This window comes from Phyllobates terribilis, unplaced genomic scaffold (genome assembly GCF_046119375.1).
Source record: "Phyllobates terribilis strain yellow unplaced genomic scaffold, ASM4611937v1 Scaffold_5__5_contigs__length_657084704, whole genome shotgun sequence".
NCBI lineage: Eukaryota > Metazoa > Chordata > Amphibia > Anura > Dendrobatidae > Phyllobates > Phyllobates terribilis.
The window spans coordinates 518640830-518662893 of record NW_027362765.1 but is presented as its reverse complement, the minus strand read 5'-3'; the positions used below and the strand labels follow the sequence as shown (position 1 = coordinate 518662893).

Here is a 22064-nt window from a genome sequence, read left to right as displayed (position 1 = left end):
AGGAGTTGTCGTCAGCTCTGGAGAACCAATTTCATGAATGGTTGTCTCCACTGGACCTGAAACCAGGGAAGGCCGTGTGCGACAATGCTGCAAACCTGGGTGCGGCCCTTCGCCGGGGCAATGTCACACACGTGCCTTGTATGTCTCACGTGTTGAACCTGGTTGTCCAGCAATTTTTAGCCCACTATCCCAGACTAGATGGCCTTCTGCAGAGGGCACGGTCGCTGTGTGCTCACTTCCGCCGTTCGCATCCCGCAGCTCAGCGACTTACATCTCTACAGAAGTCGTTGGGCCTGCCACTTCACCGGCTAAAATGCGATGTGCCTACCCGGTGGAATTCAACTCTGCACATGTTGCAGCGACTGTGGCAGCACCGACAAGCCCTGGTGCAATACGTTCTGACGTATAGCCTGGGCCAACGAGATCCAGAGGTGGGGCAAATCACGCTGGAGGAGTGGTCTCAGATCAGGGACCTATGCACCCTTCTGCACAGTTTTGAAATGGCGACGAAGATGTTTAGTGCTGACGATGCCATTATCAGCATGACTATTCCGGTGATTTACATGCAGGAGCACATGTTAAACAGAATTCGGAGTCAGGTGGTGGCACAAGAGGAGGTGGAGGAAGTAGAGGAGGAGGAGTTGTATGCGGAAGGGCTAACATCTGCAAGGTCCAGACGGTCGGCAGCACCAAGGCGGCAGGCATGTGAGGGTGGGGGAGATGGTTTTACCAGGGCGCATGGTAGCAGCCAAACTAGTGAGGAAGGTGCAGGAGCCCAGGAAGAAGTGGAGGACGAACTGATGGAAGACTCATCAGATGAGGGAGACCTTGATCACATTTCTGTTGTGCGAGGTTGTCGGGAGAGGACAGAGGAAGGAAGCATGATTGTTACCTTGCCACCAACACAACAGGGACTTGGTGCTCCTGGATGCGCAACACACATGAGTGCCTTCTTGCTGCACTACCTGCAACATGACCCTCGAATTGTGAGAATTAGAAATAATCCTGACTACTGGGTTGCCACACTGTTAGATCCCCGGTACAAAAGTAAATTTGCAGAAATTATTCCTGCCATAGAAAGGGATGCACGCATGTAGGAGTATCAGCAGAGACTGTTGCAGAATCTTACATGTGCTTTTCCACAAAATACCAGTGGTGCACGTAGTGAATCTCACAGTTCCAACTTGCCAACCGTGGGACCGTCAAGTGTTCAGCACTCAAACCGTAACAGAACCACAGTATCTGCTGGTAACATCAATTTTGCAGAATCATTTCACCACTTTTTTAGCCCATCCTTTGCAAGGCCACAGGAGACAAGAAGTCTGACACATAGTCAACGCCTAGAGACGATGGTACAGGAGTATCTCCAAGTAAACATTGAAGCCATGACTGTGTCACTGGACCCTTGCTCTTTTTGGGCTTCCAATCTGGATAAATGGCTGGAGCTAGCCACTTACGCCTTGGAGATCTTGTCATGCCCCGCAGCCAGCGTTCTGTCTGAACGTGTGTTCAGCGCTGCTGGTGGTTTGCTAACAGATAAGCGCACGCGGCTCTCCACTGATAATGTAGACAGACTCACGTTCATAAAGATGAACAAATCATGGATCCGAAACGACTTTTCTACCCCTGTGTCATCCTGGGGAGAGTAAAAGCTTGATGATTGGTTAAAATCACCCTACCAACCGTTTTAAGCTTTCAAATTACTAATCATGTTTATCTGTATCTTGGCTGGAAAATAATTTGGGCTTTGTAGCAGTGTGCAGCACTAATTCTATTAGGCTATCTATAATAAGCTCCACCAGATTTAAAATTACTAATCATGTTTATCTGTATCTTGACTGGAAAATAATTTGGGCTTTGTAGCAGTGTGCAGCACTGATCCTATTAGGCCATCTATACTAAAGCTTCACCAGATTTAAAATTAATAATAATTTTTAGCTGCATCTAGCCCGGAAAATAATTTTGGGGCTCCGAGATGCGCAAGACACATAAGTGCCTTCTTGCTGCACTACCTGCAGCATGACCCTCATATTGTCAGAATTCGAAGTAATCATGACTACTGGGTTGCCACACTCTTAGATCCCCCAAACTTTTCGATCAACCTTTTCATTTTAATAAAGACCAAAAAAATGGTCATTTTTGAAATTATAAGCATTAGCAGGTTGTTAGAAACTGAAATCAAACAGTTTTCAACTCAAAACTTTATTCTAGGTGATGTTACATTTTCACATAGGACCCCTTGTTCGAAAGGAGCTTCTGAACTCTCTCGTCCATTGAATTTGTCAGATTTTGGATGGTTTCTGCTTCAATTGTTTTGCATGAGGACAGAATACCCTCCCAGAGCTGTTGCTTAGATGTGAACTGCCTCCCGCCATCATAGACACTCCTTTTAATGATGCTCCAAAGGTTCTGAATGGGGTAGAGGTCAGGGGAGCATGGGGGTCACACCATAAGTTTGTCCCCTTTTATGCCCATATCAGCCAGAGATGCAGATGTTTTATGTGCAGCATGAGATGGTGCATTATCATGCAAAAAAATGATCTTGCTGTGAAATACACGGTTCTTCTTCTTGAACCATGGCAGGAAGTGCTGTTTGAGAAAATCCACATACATTATGGAGTTCATCTTTAGCGCCTTCAGGGATCCTAAAGGGGCCGACAATCTCTCTCCCCATGATTCCAGCCCAAAACATTACTCCACCTCCTCCTTGTTGGCGCTGTAGCCGTGTTTGCGTGGGGTGTCCATCAACCAGCCATCCTCCACTCCATCCATCTGGACCATCGAGCGCTGCACGGCACTCATCCGTGAACAAAACAGTTTTGAAATCAGTCTTCATGTAATGTTTGGCCCACTGGAGCCGTTTCTGCTTGTGTGAAGTGGATAGAGGAGGTCGACAGGATGGCGTATGCACACCTGCAAACCTCTGAAGGACCCTGCATCTTGTTGTTCGGGGAACGTTGGAGGCACCAGCAGCTTCAAAAACTTGTCTGCTGCTATGACAAGGCTTTTTTGCCGCTGCTCTTTCAACCTGACGTAATTGCCTGTAGGAAAGAGTCCTCAATTTGCCCTTATCAGCACGCACACGTGTGTACTGTGAATCAGCTACATACTTCTTGATTGCCAAGACACTTCATCCTGATCATCGCACAATGTTGATTGTAGTCATGCCTTGACCTAAACACTCCACAATTTGTTGCTTCTCAGCACCCGACACATCCTTTTTCTTTCCCATTTTGGCAGAAAATGTAGGCTGCTTAATAATGTGAGACAGCCTTCTTAAGTAGTCTTGCCTTTCATTGGACACACCTGTCAAACTAATTAGCACAGGTGTCTGCAATTGCTTACAGTGATATAAAGAGCCCTGACACACATCACCATCAATGAGTTTAACTGACAAACAAACAAATTCTTCCCTTATCACTCCTAAACACTTTTTGCATAATAATTTGGAACACAGTGTACATGTGCTTTTCCACAAAACACCAGTGGTTCACGTAGTGAATCTTACAGTTCTAACTTGCCAACCGTGGTCTGTATGGAGTTGTTCAATAAAGGGCCCAAAATTAAGATAACATAGATGGGAGAGGTCTCTATGAATAGGAATTCCTAAGTATTTGATACCCTGTGAGGGCCAGGCAAAGGGAAAGTTGGACTGGATGGAATCCTATATGGATTTGGGGAGGGAGACATCGAGGGCCTCAGACTTCGCTGCATTGATTTTAAAATTTGACCATGTAACAAAGTGATCTATTTCAGCCATAACAGCATGGATGGATATATGTGATTGAGTGATATATACTAGGACATCATCAGCAAATAGAGAGCACTTGTACTCGGTGCCTCCCACCTCAATCCACCTAATATTGGGGTTATGGCGAATTGATGAGAGCAGGTGCTCCGTCACTAGGATGTATAAGAGAGGGGACAGAGAACATCCCTGCCTTGTCCCATTGGTGATTGTGAAAGGTGATGAAAATGTTCTGACGCGCCCCCTGGGCCTTGGGACACCCGGAGCCAGACCCTTTTTGGTGGATGCTGGTGGTTGTAGTCTCCGTGGCGGCGACCCGGTTCCGTGGCTCAGGGCGGTCAAACCAGTGGCGGAACTATTTATGTGGTTTTGATGTTTAAATGTCCGACTACGCCACCCGTGGATTGCGGTCAGAGTGAACCGCCGCTACAGGGCAGACCGCTGAGGCTGGTGTTGTGGGTGCAGCAGAGCGTAGCATAACTCCCCACGGGAGGAGTATAGCCTCAGGGCAGTGTATGCGGAGGATGGGGGTGATGGTGCAGGGCAGCAGCAGTAACGACACGGAGTCAGTGATGCAGTCCAGGGCCTTTACTCACAGTTCTTATTATCCAGACCACGTCTGCAGGTAACGGCTTCCCACGTCGTACTGTGCTCACCAGGTGAGGGGCTCAGACAACTCCCAGATAACTTTGGAGCGCTTCACAGGACCCCCTTTGTGTGTCCTTTGTCTGGCCTTTCTTACCAACCCTTCTGTCCGGCTGCCTCGGGCCTCCTCTTGGTAAACTTGGCGCCAGTTTCCCTGACCCTATGTGGTGCCTTCCTAGCCGGTGTAGCGAGGGGCAGCGCCACATAAAATGTCACAGCCTCCTGTTTCTAGCTGAGGGTCGTTTCCTGCCTCCACTAGTTTCGGGGACCGGTCTCCCCCTTTGGCCTGACCCCTCCACGCAGGTGGATTCGGGCGTGCGGTGGCGACTCGCCCGTCCGCACCCCTGGGATCCCTTCGTTCCTCGTTCCTGGAGCCTTCTCCGCTCCTCTTCCTTCCTTCTCCCTCTTCCAGGCCTGGGCCTCTGTTACTAGGCCCGCCTCCGGAGCAGAGCTCATGCAGAGCCCCTGCTCCCTGCCACTTCTGCTCAGACTTCTCTGCACTGAACTAAGATGGTGCCCACCTTTTATACTCCCTTCTCAATGCACCCAGGAACTGCTTCCTCCCTGCTCCTGCACTACAGGGTTCCCCTTCCTCAGTGTTCCCTCCCCCCACTCCAGCCAGGGACAGGGACTGTCGTGCCCATCTCAGGGGCATATTGGTCGCCCTGCCCCACGGCAATGTGGTGTAATGCATGCAGGTGTCGGGTCCTGATCCACACTACATCCTTACCTGAGAGTGAGATATTACACCTCTGGGTGAGGTGCAATACCTCTGTAGCAACCGAGCCCTCAGGGTGCTACAGTACCATTTATCTTCAGCCTAGGTGACGTATTGCGATACAGGGCCGTGATTTTGGCTATAAAAGGGTCCCCTAGACCCCTACCCCAAGCTTTTTAAGAGAATCATATATGGCGTGCCAGGAGACTCTATGGAATGCTTTCTCAGCATCCAATCGAGAGTATCTAATTACAAATTTTTAACTGCATCTAGCCCAGGAAATACTTTGTGCCTAGTAGCAGTGTCTGCTAGTCAGCGGATTATCCCGGCTGTTAAGCAAGCTACACCACCTGTAGTTTGGACACTTAATTTTTTCAAAGGAAATGCTTCGGGACCACGGGTTACTCAGTGAAGAGCATCAGGAGGCACCCCAAGGCATAGGGGCTGGGACTGGCAGTAGGATGCCTTGCGGTGGACAGCCGAACTCGATCCTTATAAAAGCTTTTTAACTGCAGCAGCTTTAGTGGACGCTACTGGAGCTGGAATTACGCGGCTGCTGGCATGAGACTTGCCCTCCAATAGATCCTTGTAAATGGATTTAAAGTGTATTCATTCAAATTAGAGAGACAATTTAAATTAAAAAGCTTAGAGCTGCCTCCACCACAGGGGGGCTCGCTCGACCCACCAGCGGACAGGCACCAGTATTGGGAGAGGGGGGCTGGCCGTCAGGGTTCACCGCGGCTCTGGCACAAACCCGGCGACGCGGAGGTGGCACGGGCAGGAGCGGACTGAACGTGTCGGCTTCTCACTTTTTGGATTTTAGAAGGGCATGATATGCCTATATCTGTGTCTCCCCCTCCTTTTACTCCTCCACCTCTTTTCTTTTCGCATGACTATATGTACTTGTCACTTTTCCATGTGTTAGTTGTGTCTTCTGAGCAGTTTGTCAGCTTTTGGACACCTTTGAAGGTGTTTTCTATGTGTTTCTATGTGTTTTTGTTTGCCTGCCATTGGTTTTAATGGTGTTCGAAGGTGTTCGACGAACAGTTCGACGAACAGTTCGGCGAACACACGGGTGTTCGGCGAACCGAACCGAACTCGAACACTACGGGGGTGGCTCAACACTAGTAGAGACTACCAAGCTATGGTAGAACCCGTTTACTCAGACAGTAGGCCCACCATTTTGACAGCACGGGGTGTGGTTGATGTCCGCCATGAGAGGGTACCCATCCGCATCCTAAATATTGGGGAAAGAGAAGTACACTTGCCTCGGTATGCCACTCTGGCCAAATTGTTCACCATTAACCAAAACTCTGTAAAAGCCGTGGAACCCTTGCCTCCATCTCCCCCAGAGGAAGGTAACGGCTCTAAAAAACAAATGGAGGACTGGTGCCAGAAGCTGCACGTGGGCACTGACTCCACTCTCCCACACCAGATACAGGGAGTCTACCGGGTGGTTCAGGAGTACGAAAGAATCTTTAGTAAACACTAGACTTTGGGCAAGTAAAGGGGGTAGAACACCAAATCACCACAGGAGACGATCCACCCATAAAAGAGAGATACCGGCCTGTACCCCCTGCACACTATCAGAATGCCAAGGGTATGTTATGAGAAATGAAGGAGGCTGGGGTGATCAGGGATAGCTGTAGCCCCTGGGCAGCTCCTCTAGTACTTGTAAAAAAGAAAGACGGCACGATGAGGATGTGTGTAGATTATGGAAAGGTCAACAGAATAACACACAAAGATGCGTACCCATTACCTAGGATAGAGGAGTCTTTGGCTGCATTAAAATCTGCTAACTTCTTCTCTACTTTGGATCTCACTAGCGGGTACTGGCAGGTTCCTGTAGCAGAGTCGGACAAGGAGAAGACCGCCTTCACCACCCCGATGGGTCTCAGTGAATTCAACTGTATGCCGTTCGGACTCTGCAACGCACCAGGGACCTTCCAGAGGCTGATGGAGTGCTGTCTGGGGCACAAAAATTTTGAGACGGTCCTACACTACCTGGACGATGTCATCGTGTATTCCAAGACCTATGGGGACCATCTAAAGCACCTGGAAGAGGTGTTCGATGCCCTGGCAGGCTTCGGCCTAAAGGTGAAACCCTCCGTATTCCAAGACCTATGGGGACCATCTAAAGCACCTGGAAGAGGTGTTCGATGCCCTGGCAGGCTTCGGCCTAAAGGTGAAACCCTCCAAGTGTCATCTACTGAAGCCAAAAGTACAGTACCTGGGACACGTGGTGAGTGCTGATGAAGTAGCCCCAGACCCTGACAAGATCACGGTGATTAAGGACTCGCCAAGACCCTCCAGCATAAAGGAAGTGCGGCAGTTCCTCGGGTTGGTAGGCTACTACTGAAGATTCATCTCCGGGTTCACCAAAATGGCAGCCCCTATGCAGGACCTCCTGTTAGGTCAGTCAAAGACTAAAAGTCAGAAGCCGCCCTTTAAGTGGGACAAGCTGGAGGAGGAGTCTTTCCGCCAGCTGAAGATGGCCCTCATGGGGGATGAGATCCTGGCCTACCCTGATTACGGCCAGCCTTTTATCCTCCACACCGACACCAGTAACGTGGGGCTAGGAGCCGTACTGTCCCAGATCCAGCAGGGCAGAGAACGGGTAGTTGCTTATGCTAGCAAAAAGCTGATACCCACAGAGAGAAACACTGAGAATTATAACTCCTTCAAGCTAGAGTTCCTGGCAGTGGTGTGGGCAGTCACCGAATGCTTCAAGCATTATCTGGCCTCTTCTAAGTTCACTGTGTACACGGACAACAACCCATTGACACACCTGGACACTGAAAGACTTGGTGCCCTAGAGCAGAGATGGATGGCCCGGCTGTCCAATTATGAATTTACTATCAAATACCGGACAGGGCGCGCAAATGCCAACGCAGATGCATTGTCCAGAATGCCTCACTTGCAGGACGGGGGAGAGGATCCAGAAGAACTGGAAGAAATTGAACTCCCTGCATTCCACCGTCATGGGGTCACTCAGTGTTCCCACTGCATAAAGGAGAGGTGCTCTGCCACCGCTACGTTCAATCCCTTACCCCACCACGGCTGGGCAGAGACACAAGATAGTGACCCCGCAGTCCGCCTGGTAAAGGAGATGCTGACCCAGGCTGATGTCCACCTTGATCTGGATGCTCCAGAAGAGGCCAAACAGCTGTGGAAGGAGAGGAGCAAGCTGTTTCTCTACGAGGGGAGGCTGTGCCGCAGGACCATCAACTCTCGAACACACGAGCTGACCTGGCAGGTAGTGGTCCCAAGGCAGGATGCGGCTATGGTCCTAGAAGCATACCATGACGGAGCAGGGCACTTTGGATGGAAGAAGCTGGAGTACCTGTTGCGTGAGCGGTTCTTCTGGGTAGGCATGAGAGGGGCTATAGAGAGATGGTGCAGAGGCTGTGGCCCGTGCAATCTAAGGAGGAAGGACCGCGCCAGCCAGCCTATCATCACGAAGCAGCCCCTTGAGCTGGTGGCCCTGGACCACGTAAAGCTGGCTCCAAGCAGTTCGGGATACGTCTACGCCCTTACAATCGTAGATCACTACTCTCAGTTCCTAGTGGTGGTCCCTGTCAAAGACTTAACAGCTCAGACAGCTGCCAGAGCCTTTCAGCAGCATTTCTGCCGCCCACACGGGTATCCGGAGCAAGTGTTGACTGACCCCGGTCCAGCGTTTGAGGATGAAGTCTTCCAGGAATTCTGCAACCTGTATGGCTGCAAGAAGATAAGGACAACGCCTTACCACCCCCAAAACAACGGGATGTGTGAGAAAATGAACCAGGTAGTACTAGACCTGCTCAAGACGTTGCCCCTGGAGGAACGCAGCCTGTGGCCTGAGAAACTGGCGGATCTGGTGGACTTGTATAACCATATCCCAGTAGGTTCTACCAACTGCACCCCAGCTTACCTAATGAGAGCAAGACCCGGTAAGCTGCCAATTGACCTGGAGATGGGAGTCCTGACACCCAAGGACACCTCACCAGAAGCAGACTGGGACACAGAACGACAGCAGCAGTACCGGAAAGTGCAGGAGAGTGTGGAGCGAAGTCTGTCTCAGGCAAGAGAGAGGCAAGAGAGGAATTACAACCAGTATGCTCCTGCTTCTCCCCTGGCACCTGGAGAACAGGTCTTGAAGAGAAAGAGACGGCTCCACAGGTTGGATGACCAGTGGGAGAAAGACCCGTACACTGTACTGCCATCAAGCCATGAAAACCCAAAGGTATGTGTTATCAGTAAGGATGGAGGAGAGACCACAGCCACTGTCTCCAGAGACCACCTGAAGAAGTGTCCCGAGCAGCTGCAAAGCGCTGATGAAGACCAAGATAGCCCTCAACCCGCAGGGGAAAGGGAAGAAATGGTCAGTACAGTGCTCTGAGAATTTCCCCGGTCCTGGACACAAATCAACAACGCTATAGTGGTACCCGTCCTTACCTTTCTCCAGCCAGCCCCTCAAGGGCCTGCAGAAGAGCAAGTAGTGTTGGAAGAACAAGTGGCCCCGGAGGCAGAAGCGTATCTACCAGCAGCTCAGGAGAATCAACCCTCTGCTAGTAGTGAACCTGCCATGCCCATGGTGAGCCAAAGAGTACGCAGAAAGCTGCCCAACCTACCCGTAACATCTGCAAACACCTCTAGTGCAGACACGAGCACACCCAGTCCACAGGGGGTGGAAACAGGGGACCCGAGTAGAGTACCACCAGACATTGGGTTACGTAGGTCCACAAAGAGCACTAGGGGTCAAATACCAGCTCGCTGGAGAATTTAAAAATGTGATATAAATACCTGTAAATTGCAAATATTAAAATGTTTGTTGCTTGCATACTAATTATGTTTTTCTAGTTACCCGACAGAGTTCAATGGACTAACAGGTTATGGACAATGAATAACCGGAACTTTATCTTGTACATAGTTGCACCTGGTAAGGTGCCCTCTTTTGAACACGACCACAGAACACAAAACCCGTGGAGGTGGCTGAAGACGTGGTCCAACTCCGGATCATCAACGCCCTATAGCCACCCCAGGGTCTACGTGGAGGGTTTGGGATGGGTCCCTCAAAAGTGCATCATGGGTGACAAGGACACCTGGTTACGGGAGCGCCGTGACCTAAAAAGACTAAACTTCTTGTATATATGTTACTGTATTGTTATTACCTGTTGTGTTTTTTGCAAAATGTGTTTAGTCCCGGAGTACTAAATTTCACTAGGGGGGAATGTGGCACCCCAGGTCTGGTCGCCACAGTGGCAGCAATGTCATGTCTGAGAGCAGGTGGGAGGTTCCCTGGTTGGGGACAATTAGCATGCAGCACCTCCTGCCTCAGTCCAGGGAGGAGAGAAACCTGCCCTTTATAAACTGGATCTGGGGCAGGGTTAGAGAGACAAGCCAGAGACAAGTTCCAGATAAGTTGCAGATAGGGACAGGTCAGCAGCAGGCTGAGGAGTCCCTGTAGGCAGAGGAGGAACACGAGGCCAGGTGGGGAGCTAGAAGAGCTCATCCTGGCTAGAGACTTAGAAAGCCGGACACTGGAGTCCGAGGCTGTGAGGATTATAAGCCCAGCAGCAGAAAACCACCACGCAGGGGACTTCAAGTTCTCTGGCCCAAGGAAGCCTGGAGGCTAAGCCACACGAGAGGGACCACTACTGCCCCGGAGGGGTGAGAAGTACGGAAGGCCCGAGTCGCCAGTCATATGTGTGAGAACAACACGGTACACTCAGAGACGTGGGCTACCACTACACTACAGCGGGATAGCCAAGAAAGAGTGAAGTCAGCACGGTAGGCCTACAAACTCCCCCTGACCAGCAGGATTTCACAGTTGCTCTCAGACTGACCAGGCCTCCATTGTTAACCTGTATTCCGGACGAGTCCCTTAATACCACCAACAGTAAAGACCCTGAATTGCATGACAGACTCCGTGTGGTTACTGCTGCTCCCGCGCACCATCACCACCAACATCCGCACTTGCTGCCCTGAGGCCATACTCCTCCCGTGGGGAGTTGTACTACCCTCTGCTGCACCCACAACACCAGCCTCAGCGGTCTGCCCTGCAGCGGCGGTTCACTCTGACCGCAATCCACGGGTGGCGTAGTCGGACATTCAGCATATAGACTGCCATTTGGTTTGACCACCCTGAGCCACGGGACCGGGTCACCGCCACGATGACTACAACCCCCAGCATCTACAAAAAGGCCCGGTTCCGGGTTCCCCACGTGGCCCAGGGGGCGCGTCAGATGCAGATTGCTTTAAGTAAAAGCACTGATTACATATAAACTCTCATCTTACAGCATGACAGTGATGGTGCCTTTTTTATGTGTAGTAAATCTAAGTTTTTTCCCAACTAGTTTTTTTTCTCTATATTGACTCTGAAAACCAATATTTAATACCTGCTATCAATAGCGGCTGTTTTCTAAATATGATCCCATATTTTGGATTCTATTTGAATGGTCCAATATTTATTCAACATTTGTTTGATTTTCCTACAATTTCTGTCATTCACGCTAAAAAAAGTCTATTGTTCCATCTTTCAATGTTCTGCTGCCTTTCCATGATTTCTCCATTGTTCCGTCTTTTTTCTATAAGGGTCTTTCTTTGGATATCCTCGTTGAACCAATTTCTTATCAACTTTGTATTGCTCTTTATATTCCACAGTGCTAGATATCCTCTCTACTTACACATATTGACTAGATAATGATAACCTTCTAAATAAATCATTTTTAGAAAATAAGAGATTATTCCAGTTCGCCCTTTTGTATATACCATAGTTTCAAAAATAATTGTTTTAAAACTTTCACATTCAAAACACTGAAGAATTACTGTACTATTTATGGGTAAATTTAATATATTCAAGGCATGAATTTAAATAAGCAACTAATGCTATTAATTTTGTTTCAGTATCTGGCCATGCAAGAAAAATCCCCATCCACACATTAGCCATTTTTTTACGTTTCATATGAAGCAGAAAATACAAAACTAGTCTCAATTATATTTATAAGCATAGTAGCAAAACATGGAGCTGGGGAAGACTATCGAAGCCCCAGACAGTTTCAAATAAAATTCCTCATTAAATCTGAAATAATTCTTCATCATAACTATGTCTAATAGCGTGCTCAAAAACATTATCATGTCGATGCTCAATGAGTTAACATCACAGATAACACTATTTCCTTCCTCCTAAGGTATATTAATAAACAGGATTATTAAAAGGACTTTGCAGATCCAAGGAGCACAAGAGCCTGACATTTTTCCATCCAAGGTTAGTGTCTCTGAGACATTGTTGGAATTTATTTTCAATTTTTTCAAAGAAATTAATCAAGATAAATGACCAGTGATTTCAACATTGAGTCCACACTTTTACAGAAGGACATCTGAGTGGGATCTTGTGCACCTTAGGTAATAAATACAGCAATGGTATTCTTGGATTGTCATTTATAAGTGCGTTTCTTTAACCACATTACGACAATGACTCCTCCCTTATCAGCTTTCTTTATGATAAGGGAGGAATTATTTTCTATGGTCCTCAGTGCAGGAAAATCCTCAGCACAAAGAGTATTGTTTCTCCTGTTCATTTCTTATTTCCATGATGTTCTCATCTCCTACGAGAAAATACCTTTAATCCTATAATTTTTCATTTTTGCTTTTCCATTTTTTTCCTCCCCCTCTTTCAACATCAGTCAAATAGATCCTTGACTTTTTTTGTGTGATAAACTGTAGATTTGATTAACATCATTCATTTTACCATGCAATGTTGCTGAAAAACTGGAAAAAATACAAGTGTGGTGAAATGCAATAAAAAATATAATTCCACCATTATTTTTTGGGCTTTGTTTTTACTTCATTCATTGTGTGGTAAAATGAACTAGCACTCTAGCAATATGCTTTTCTAAGTCAGTATGATTAAATAAAACAAACTATAAAAGTTTGATATAACTGTAAAGAATGACTAAAATTTTGTTTTTTTCATATTTTGATGCTAATGCTATATGGTTTCTATTGAATCCATATGCCGCTATGTGTGCTTGTGACGCGCCCCCTGGGGTACTCGGTAGCTGGGCCGGTCGATGCTGGGGAATGTCACAGTGGCGGTGACCCGGTCCGTGACCCAGGGCGGTCAATAAAAGGGGAATGAGTAAAAGGGATAAAGTTTTTAAAGTTAATGTTCATGACGCCACCTGTGGTATGCAGCTATATGGAGCCGCCGCTGCGGTGCAGATCCTCTGGAGCTGATGGTGACGCAGCAGAGTTGGTTCAGCTCTCCACAGGCAGAGCTTAGCTCCAGGGCAGTGTAGATGGTGATGTTATAGATGTTGCTGTGCAGTGTAATGGAGGTGATGGCGCAAATAATAATTCTAGGACACAGTGGGGTGCAGTGATGTTATTTATAGATGAGGTAGATGTTGCTGTGCAGTGTAGTGCAGGTGATGGCGCAGGTAATAATTCCAGGACACAGTGGGGTGCAGTCTTCAGATTTACTCCCAGTTGTTGGACTCCAGGTTCCCAGTACCAGGGTAACCTCCCACGCCGTCCTGTGTTTACCAAGGCAGGGGTTCAGCAATATCCCAGGTGTTTCAGGAGTACATAACGGGACCCCATTCTGTGTGCCTTCCTCGGTTGTCTTCCTGCGCTGGCTCTCACCCTCCTGCCCTGCGCCTCGCAACCAGTGTCCCAAGCCAGTAGCCTCGGATTTTGGCGGGCAACGTGCAGTCCCCTGAATCCTATGCGGCTACTTTTTTAGCGATTTAGTTGCAGTGGTGAGTAGCTGCACCCTGAAAGTACAGTAGCTTCCGATTTCTAGCTGAGCTTTGTAGTTCTCCATTAGTTAGGGGCCGGTCCCCTTTGCGGCCTCATCCCTCCACTTTCCTGTAGATTCGGGTGCACGGGTGGCTTACGCACTCGCCGTGCCCCTGGGATCCCCTCACTCCTGGAGCCTTCCCTCTGCTCCCATCCACTTCCAGCTTGTCCTCCTGGGACTCTCAGTCTAGGCCCGCTCCTCTCCTCTGAGCAGAGCTCCTACAGAGCTTCTGCTCCCACTCCTTCTCCTCAGACTGAACTCTGACTGGACTCTCTCTCCCAGGTGGTTCCCCTTTTTATACTCCTACTGAAGTGCTCTCCTGTACTTCTTCCTCCACCCACACCCACTACTTGGTTCCCCCTCTCTCGGTTCCCCACACTTCCAACCAGGGACAGGGCTCAGCATAAGCCAGTGCATCTTGCCCCGCCATTTGGTCTGGGATGGTGTAGTGTTGGATGCAGGTGGGTGAGATGCAGTACCTCTGTGGCAACTGAACCTGCAGGGGCGCCACACTTGCTCAGGCAGGAGCTCTGCGCTCCTCTCACTAGACCTTCACTTGGCTTCAGAGGGCTAAAATGGCAGCCACAAGGAACTTCAGAACGTCATTGGATGCCATGGCAACCCATCAGCACCCCGAAATTGTATCTTTGGGGGCCAATGGTAGTTGGTGCACATGTGCATTAGCAATTATGCAATTGTAATGCAGCCATCAACTTCCAGGTATTGTGCAGGGTCAGTAATGTTGTGCGGGATCAGCCTCTAAGCCTGCTAAAAACATTGGCACCCGTGATGTACTATTATGATACATGTCAAGAAGTGGTTAATGAAACCTCGTGATCAAACTCAGACTTCAATTCATTAGGCACCAGGAACAAAGGATAGGAATAAAGAAGAATTGATTAACCTCTGCTATGAAGTAAAAATTGGTAGTTTCAAAGGATGTCGAAGTCTCGCGAAGTCTAAATCGTTATTCAATACATTATGCTCCTATGCTCCGTGATGTGCAGGGGAGGGGGGATATGATAATTAAGCAGAGAGGCGGGGATTTAGGGGAATAGTAAGCAGATAGGCGGGGATTGATTGGCGTCCCCCGGACGCCAAGCCTGTGGAAAAAATAATTGATTAAAGTGCTTTTCTCTGCAATCAAACCTCTACTATGGGCCATACAGGTATGTATAGATTTACTTTTCTATACCCTGTATGGCCACAGTAGAGGTCTGATATCGCCCAGGGGGTGACAGATTCCCTTTAATACTCTTTTAAAACATACTATATACATAACCAGATTTTATTTTATTCTTTTGCTTCTTATTCAAATTACTTTCTTCTTTCCCTGATGTTGAGGAGAGTCTTCACATGGGTGGTTTCTATCTAGTTTGCCTCCTTGTCTAAAAATTTTTAGAATGCAGGGTTATTTTATTGTCACACTCCATATCATCAGCAGTGTTTTCAGCAGTACTTCTCTGATTTGGCCATCATTGCTTTTCTTTTTTCACTTTACGTTCATTTGTACACTCTGACCTGTAGATAGTCTTGCTTATCTTTTCATATCTCATCAATTTCCCTTACAATATAAAGTTTTCCCATGTTCACGTTGATTTCATCAAGAGCTCTGTCATGTTCCTCTATGGTTTGAGACTCACAACAAATGCACTATAACAATTTGAGACTGGACATTCTCAACAGCGACCTGTAATCGCTGAATTCTCAGGTACATTAGAGTAATAGAATTGCTATTATTCGTTGCGTATCACCATCGGAGGTACACAGTGTCATCTTTCAATAAAATTGGTGATAACATACAGTACATCTTACACCATGTGGTATTCTTTGTGCTCTTAGATGCATGGTCAGAGTAGAGTCATGCATAGATAAAATCATATCCTTTTCCTTCAAATTGACTAGTTTCTTTGCTTAGTCTACAATCAGATTTTCTCTAACTTTAGAAAGAAGAAATGCTGTATCAACTGCACGAGAAAGTATGCTGCTTTTTTCACTATGAGTAAAGGCAGACATTTCTGCTCTACTGCCAGTGAGATTAGAGAACTCCGAAACATATTGGTCACATGTAGCTCAAAGAACAACAACAGGCTTGTTGGATGCATCAATGATAAGTTAACTGGTCGCAATCTGTGTTTCTCTTGCCAATTGATTGACAACAGGATTTGTGAAACAGACTGTATCTTTTGGTTCCCTCCCCTGGCACCAACCTTCCACAGATCTTTACTGTCTCTTGTCTTTTCCATATCTGAAGAACCCATGCAGGTAGAGAGACATAACTTTCCGAAGAAGAATGGCAACACAAATGTAGAAATAAACTGTTAGAACCCTCCTGTTTGTTTTTCCCATCTTGTGTTTTGCGGTCACGTGACCATCTGCCTTTATATTCCAGCTCCGCCCTTCTGGCTGTTCTGGACTTCAGTGTTTGACTGTCTCTCTAGCCAGGTGCTTCGGTGCCTTTCTCTGTCAGTTCGCTTGGTCCTTCTGGGACCTCTAGTACCTTTTGTCAGTTTGTCTTTTTGTGTTCTGCAACAACTTCTCTGTTTAGGAGGTGTCCCATTTTTGTCCCAGTCCTTAGTTCTTTTAGGGACCCCTCCCTTAATGCTATAGGTCTTCATTCAGACTAGCCGAGGACTAAGGCGGGTCTGTTTGCTAGGAACAGGCAGCGCGCTACATCATAGGGATTCAGCTTAGTCTAACTGTAGGGACAGCTTTCCCCTATCTTTCCTTAGTACATGTTGCAGATCATAACATAAACGGTGCACCACTTTACTAAATCCTGTAGAGCCTTCCTAAAATTGTACACTATTTACTTTAATGTTATTGTCAATTTATTTCTCACCAATAGTGCAAAAGTGGCTTACCTTATGACCCAGATTCATGCTCAGTGCTTACACTGGTCTTGATCAGGGGGCATGTTAGAGTCAGAGGCCTAAATAATAAATAAATCAGGTGCATCTGAAAAGTGGTGTATTCCACTTTGAACTTGCGAACTCTGCTTCCAACTTTATCTCCAGGAACACTCAATGTCTTTGTTATCATTTTATACTTTTCTTATAAACTTTTTGTTTGGGCTAGTTAATGAGCTCTTCTCTTAAGTTTTAGGATCACTCTCTTTACAACCTAAGAAAATTAGTGAACTGGAGGACATTGACCATTAGGAATGGACTAAGATTTCTAAGAAGCTGGTGTCTCGCTATACATCACATTTGCAGAAGATCATAATACCAAAGCGTTCACTACTAAGTGTTAAGGATGCTTATCAAGAAGGTGTTGAATAATTCTGAGACTGCAGTAATCATTAAAAGTGGCATTTTGTGTTGAACTTGGAGAATCAATGTTATATTAGTAGTTTTAAGCTACTTAAATTGTTATTGTTTGATTGCATTATTGTAAACAGCAGAAATTTTCAAATATTTCTAGTAATTGTAATTTTCCGTGGAGTTGAATCTTATTTTTACTATAATTTTGTATAGAATCTGTAAACTCATAATGGTAGGATATTTTTAATAAATTATATTTGCAAAGTTTCTTTTTTTTTAATTCTAGATGCATAGTTTTTAGTGCTTAGCTACATCTGCTCCTTTCTTAATATATTGTCTAATTTTCTAAAGCTTAAATGTTGTATTTAGAGGCCTAAGCCAAAAAGTTTGTATTTGCCACTTATGTTAAAAAACTGCATTTTTTTAGTTCTATTTAAACACACATACTTCCGACTTATACATGTAACGCTATGCTGTAAAAAATGCCATTTTGATAGTTATCCACAAGAATCCATTATTAAAAAAAAAGCATATACCCCACAATATACATTTGTTTACTGGATGCCTTTGTATGGAATGCAGCTAAAAAGATGTGAATTCTAAAATATGCTGATCTGAATGTCTTTCTGTCCGGTGAATGGGGTCTCTGGATCTGTCAGGAGTTTTCCTAAACTTGTAATAGATGGAAATAAAAGATGCAGTGTGAAAAGAACATTTGTTGATCTAAAAGAGTCAAAACAGTGTTTACCTTGTGTAACGTTTTCCTGGACAAATTCAACTGCTTCTTCAACCATATGAAGAAAAACTGCCTTATTCTTTTTCACGATGGAAGAATAGATTTCGGAGAAAAGGAACAAGACTGACTCCATACACTTAGTTTCAAAGATCTAAATAAAGATATTAAAAACAATATTATAAACACTATAAAGATTTAGTACAATAATGTTTCATTACACTAGCCCTATTATTGATATTGGTGGGGGTGCAGCGGGTTAGTGTAACTGTTAATTTTGCTGTAAGAAAGTGCTAATGTTAAGTTATATAAAGATCTACAACAAATATGCAGTTTCTGAACTGACGCTTAAGGTGAGTTTGACAGCTCTGGTGAGCTACTGTGATGGCGTAGCATACATACCCTATTTAGTATGTGACTCCTTATTATCGTATCAAGGCAGCCATCATATAGGCGCAATAGTGGTGAGTATTCCATAAATGATCCCTAACAAAGGGCTAAAAAAAAATGCTGGATTGGTACGCTGCCTTCCAAGATATTATGCAAATGCTAATTTTCTCAGATTTTCCTAAATGGTCGATGCAAATGAGTCAGCATAATGTTCAAATCATTAACCGTTAGAGTATAAATCACATTTTACTGGACAAACCTCCCAATGATAACAGTATTTTTTTCAACAGAGTTTCCAAACCTGTTATAGGTTGTAAAGAACTGAAAATGGTAATTTGTTGAATTTGCTGCATTAAGAGATTACTGAAATCGAAAACTTCTTCAATCAAAAACATCTTAACAGGCCAAGTTACATGTTAACATAGGACCCCTTCTTTGATATCACCTTCACAATTCTTGCATCCATTGAACTTGAATTTAGTTTTTGGATAGTTTCTGCTTGAATTTCTTTGCAGGATGTCAGAATAGCCTCCCAGAGCTGATGTTTTGATGTGCATTGCCTATATCCCTAATAAATCTTTTGCTTGAGGATACTCCAAAGGTTCTCAATAGAGTTGATGTCAAGGGAGGATAGTGGCCACACCATGCACCATGAGTTCCTCTTTTATCTCCATAGCAGCCAATGACTCAGATGTATTCTTTGCAGAATGAGATGGTGCATTGTACCATAGAAGAAAGTGGTCACTCAGAAACTCTATATGCTTTGTCGAGGTCATTTTAACACCTTGAGGGACCTTAAAGGGGACTACTAGCTCTCTACCCATGATTTCGGCTCAAAACATGACGCCACCACCTCCTGCTGATGTCATAGTCTTGTTGGGACATGGTGGCCATCCACCAACCGTGCACCACTCCATCCTCCTGGACCATACAGGCTCGCACAGCACACATCAGTAAACAAGAGTGGTTTTAAATCAGTCTTCATGTATGTCTCGGCCCACTGCAACCGTTTATGCTTCTGAGCACTGTTTAGAGGTGGCCAAATAGTAGGTTTATGCACAACTGCAAGCCTCTGGAGGAGGATCATACACATTGAGGTGTGCAAGACTCCAGAGGCACCAACAGCTTCACTTCAAATCCCTGTTTGCTGCTTTATAATGGTATTTTAGCAGCTGCTCTCTTAATCTGATGGAATTTGTCTGGCAGAAATCTTACTCATTATGCCTTTATCTGCACAAACCCATCTGTTTTCTGTATCAGCCACAAATCTCTTCCCAGTATGATGATCACGCTTAAGTTTTCATGAAATATTTATTGTTTTCACACCTTGTCCAAGGCATTGCACTATGCAATATTTTTTGGCAGCACAGAGATCCATTTTCTTTCCCATGTTGCTGAAAACCTGTGACCTACTTAATAATGTAAAACATTCTTATTAAATAGTTTTCCTTTAATTGGGCTCATTTGGTAAACTAATTATCGCAGGTGTTTGAGATTAATTTCAGTGATCCAAAGAGCCCTGAGATACAATACTGTTCATGATTTTATTTGAAAACAAAAAAATGACATCTTTATGACACTTAAATCCAACCTGCATAATAATTTGGAACATGGTATAAAATAAACCAATATGTTATGCAGATTCAAAGGGGTTGACCTCACCTGGGAAAGCTGATTACATGCTCTTCCACCAGCAAATATATCTGCACTGAGTGCTGGTTAGTATGTGACAAAATAAAGTGGCCAACTTTATTAAATTATGAAAAGAGCCAGATAAATGTTGGCGGAGGCCAACTGGTAAATAGCAGAACTGATATAATATAAACCAAATTTAATTTTCCTAAATAAAAATATCACAGTTCAGTGTCCAATAAAGGTACCACAGACACAATGCCAATATGATGCCTACATAATAACAGAGCACAAATACAGTATAGCTATATAGGAATAGTAGTATCAATATGGCACCCAAAATGTACCATAAGTAGCATTTTGATCTACATTTGAGATCACCTTTAGAGTAAAACTTATGAAGTGGGTATTATATGATGAAATGTTCTAGATAATGGAGGCACCAGGAAAATTGTTTCTTGTGTCCCTGCTGTAATTTAACTAAAACATATAAAATGATCATCAATATTATAGTATTCTGTTATAGCCTCTATAACTTGTGCTTATTCATTACCTTATACAATGCATGAATACAGCTATATACACAGTGTATTACCTTTTCAGTTAAGGCCAACATACAGATGTGCCTTACATCTGAAGGGAGGTTAGTAAGGTATTTCTTCATGTCGGTGGTTGCATCCTCTTTATTCATGAAGGACTTATTGCCTACAAGTAAAAGGCATTTTTCCATTTTCTTGACATGCAGACGGTTACTCTGTAATTGATTTGGCCATGTCTTGATGTTTGCATGCAGGGAATCCACAAGTTCATGGTAGATGTCTTCACAATGTTGAAAAGTTGAATGTCCATTTGTTTTCCATTTTTTTAATGACACAGTCTTCATGTATGTCTTCAGATTTAACTTATTGTACTTATATATTAGAATAAATATTGCAGCTGAAATCCGAAAATATAGTTTTTTAACATAAAATCCCATTTCACAGTTGCTTGCATTTCGTGTTTCCAGTTGGTTTCTAATTACACCTTCGAACCTGTCTAAATTGGTGGTCCTAGATAATTGTATGAAGCTTTCCAGATGTATTTTTGTCAGTTTTTTTGCCGCGTAACAGCTTATGTTCTCATTCAAGTCGCAACACTGATTTAGGAGAATTTTGGGAGATGTTGTTTCTTCTACAGTCCGTAAAGATAATCTGTTTCCTGAAAATAAAAAGAATATAATTTTAGGAATTTTTAAAGCCTCTATATTAGTAGTGTAGCTATTAATTATGGACTGAATTTTATCGGTATCATATCTGTGACCCCTGCAACTCCGCATGTGTCACAGATATGATACAGATAAAATTCACTGCTGAGTCCAAAATTAATGCAAGTCTGAGAAGGTTTATTGATACAGCAGATATATCACATTGATGAGCTAACATCAAGTTAAGCCATACCCTGTTAAAAATATAAACCATACCCTTATTCAGCAATCCTAGTCAGACAAGTTGTAAAGAGTGTCTAAAACATCAAAAATATGGTGCAAATCATAAAAGACAGGTTTTTGGCACAAATTATGCCAAATCTAGCTTGATAAATATGCCTGTCTCGCAGCTGAGATTTCAGGTGGGGCTATTGTAACATCTATGCAGTTCCTGTCCCTATCGTTCCCGCTTCAGTTGCCAGGCAGCACCACGCCTTTGTTTCTGGAGATGCGTGATAGCATTGGCCCTGTTTTATTCTTGTGACTTGTGGTACCGCTGGATCAAGCAGCTATGGGGTTAACCGTCTGCTTTTTTATTACTCCTTTCTGTGAGCCTTGGGCGAGACTGCCAGCTACTTAAACCCCTGGTCTCTGACTTTCACTGACAGTCAATTAGTTTTGCTGCCTAACTTGTGCTCTAGTCCCTGCATCTGTTGTTTTCTGACCTCCGCGTGAATTTTTACCATACTCTTATCTTACAATTCTGCTCCTGACATGACCTCCTGGATCTAACCTGGCTACCCGACTATCCTTCTTACCAGCTTGTGCCACCGAACAGCAGATGACCCTGTGGCCCTTACTCAGGGACCTCTGTGCAAGTCCAGATCCCTGTATAGGAGTTAAAGAGTAAAGGCCATGGGCTCTGGGAAAAGGAATAGCTTGTGCCAAGCCTACACATGGTTGCCTT

The 22064-nt window shown here is 45.0% G+C and overlaps 1 protein-coding gene across 4 annotated transcripts in view; it reads right to left on the bottom strand.

The window, feature by feature from the left end:
• Window positions 1-22064, bottom strand: part of LOC141273619 (uncharacterized) — a 251595-nt gene that overhangs the window by 176315 nt on the left and 53216 nt on the right. For all 4 annotated transcript variants that reach the window (XM_073685705.1, XM_073685704.1, XM_073685703.1 and 1 more), the window contains 2 exons: window positions 20510-21111; window positions 17908-18046 (listed from right to left, as the gene is read on the bottom strand). In XM_073685705.1, coding sequence (XP_073541806.1) covers window positions 17908-18046; window positions 20510-21111 — 741 coding nt within the window. The remainder of the gene's footprint in view (window positions 1-17907; window positions 18047-20509; window positions 21112-22064) is intronic.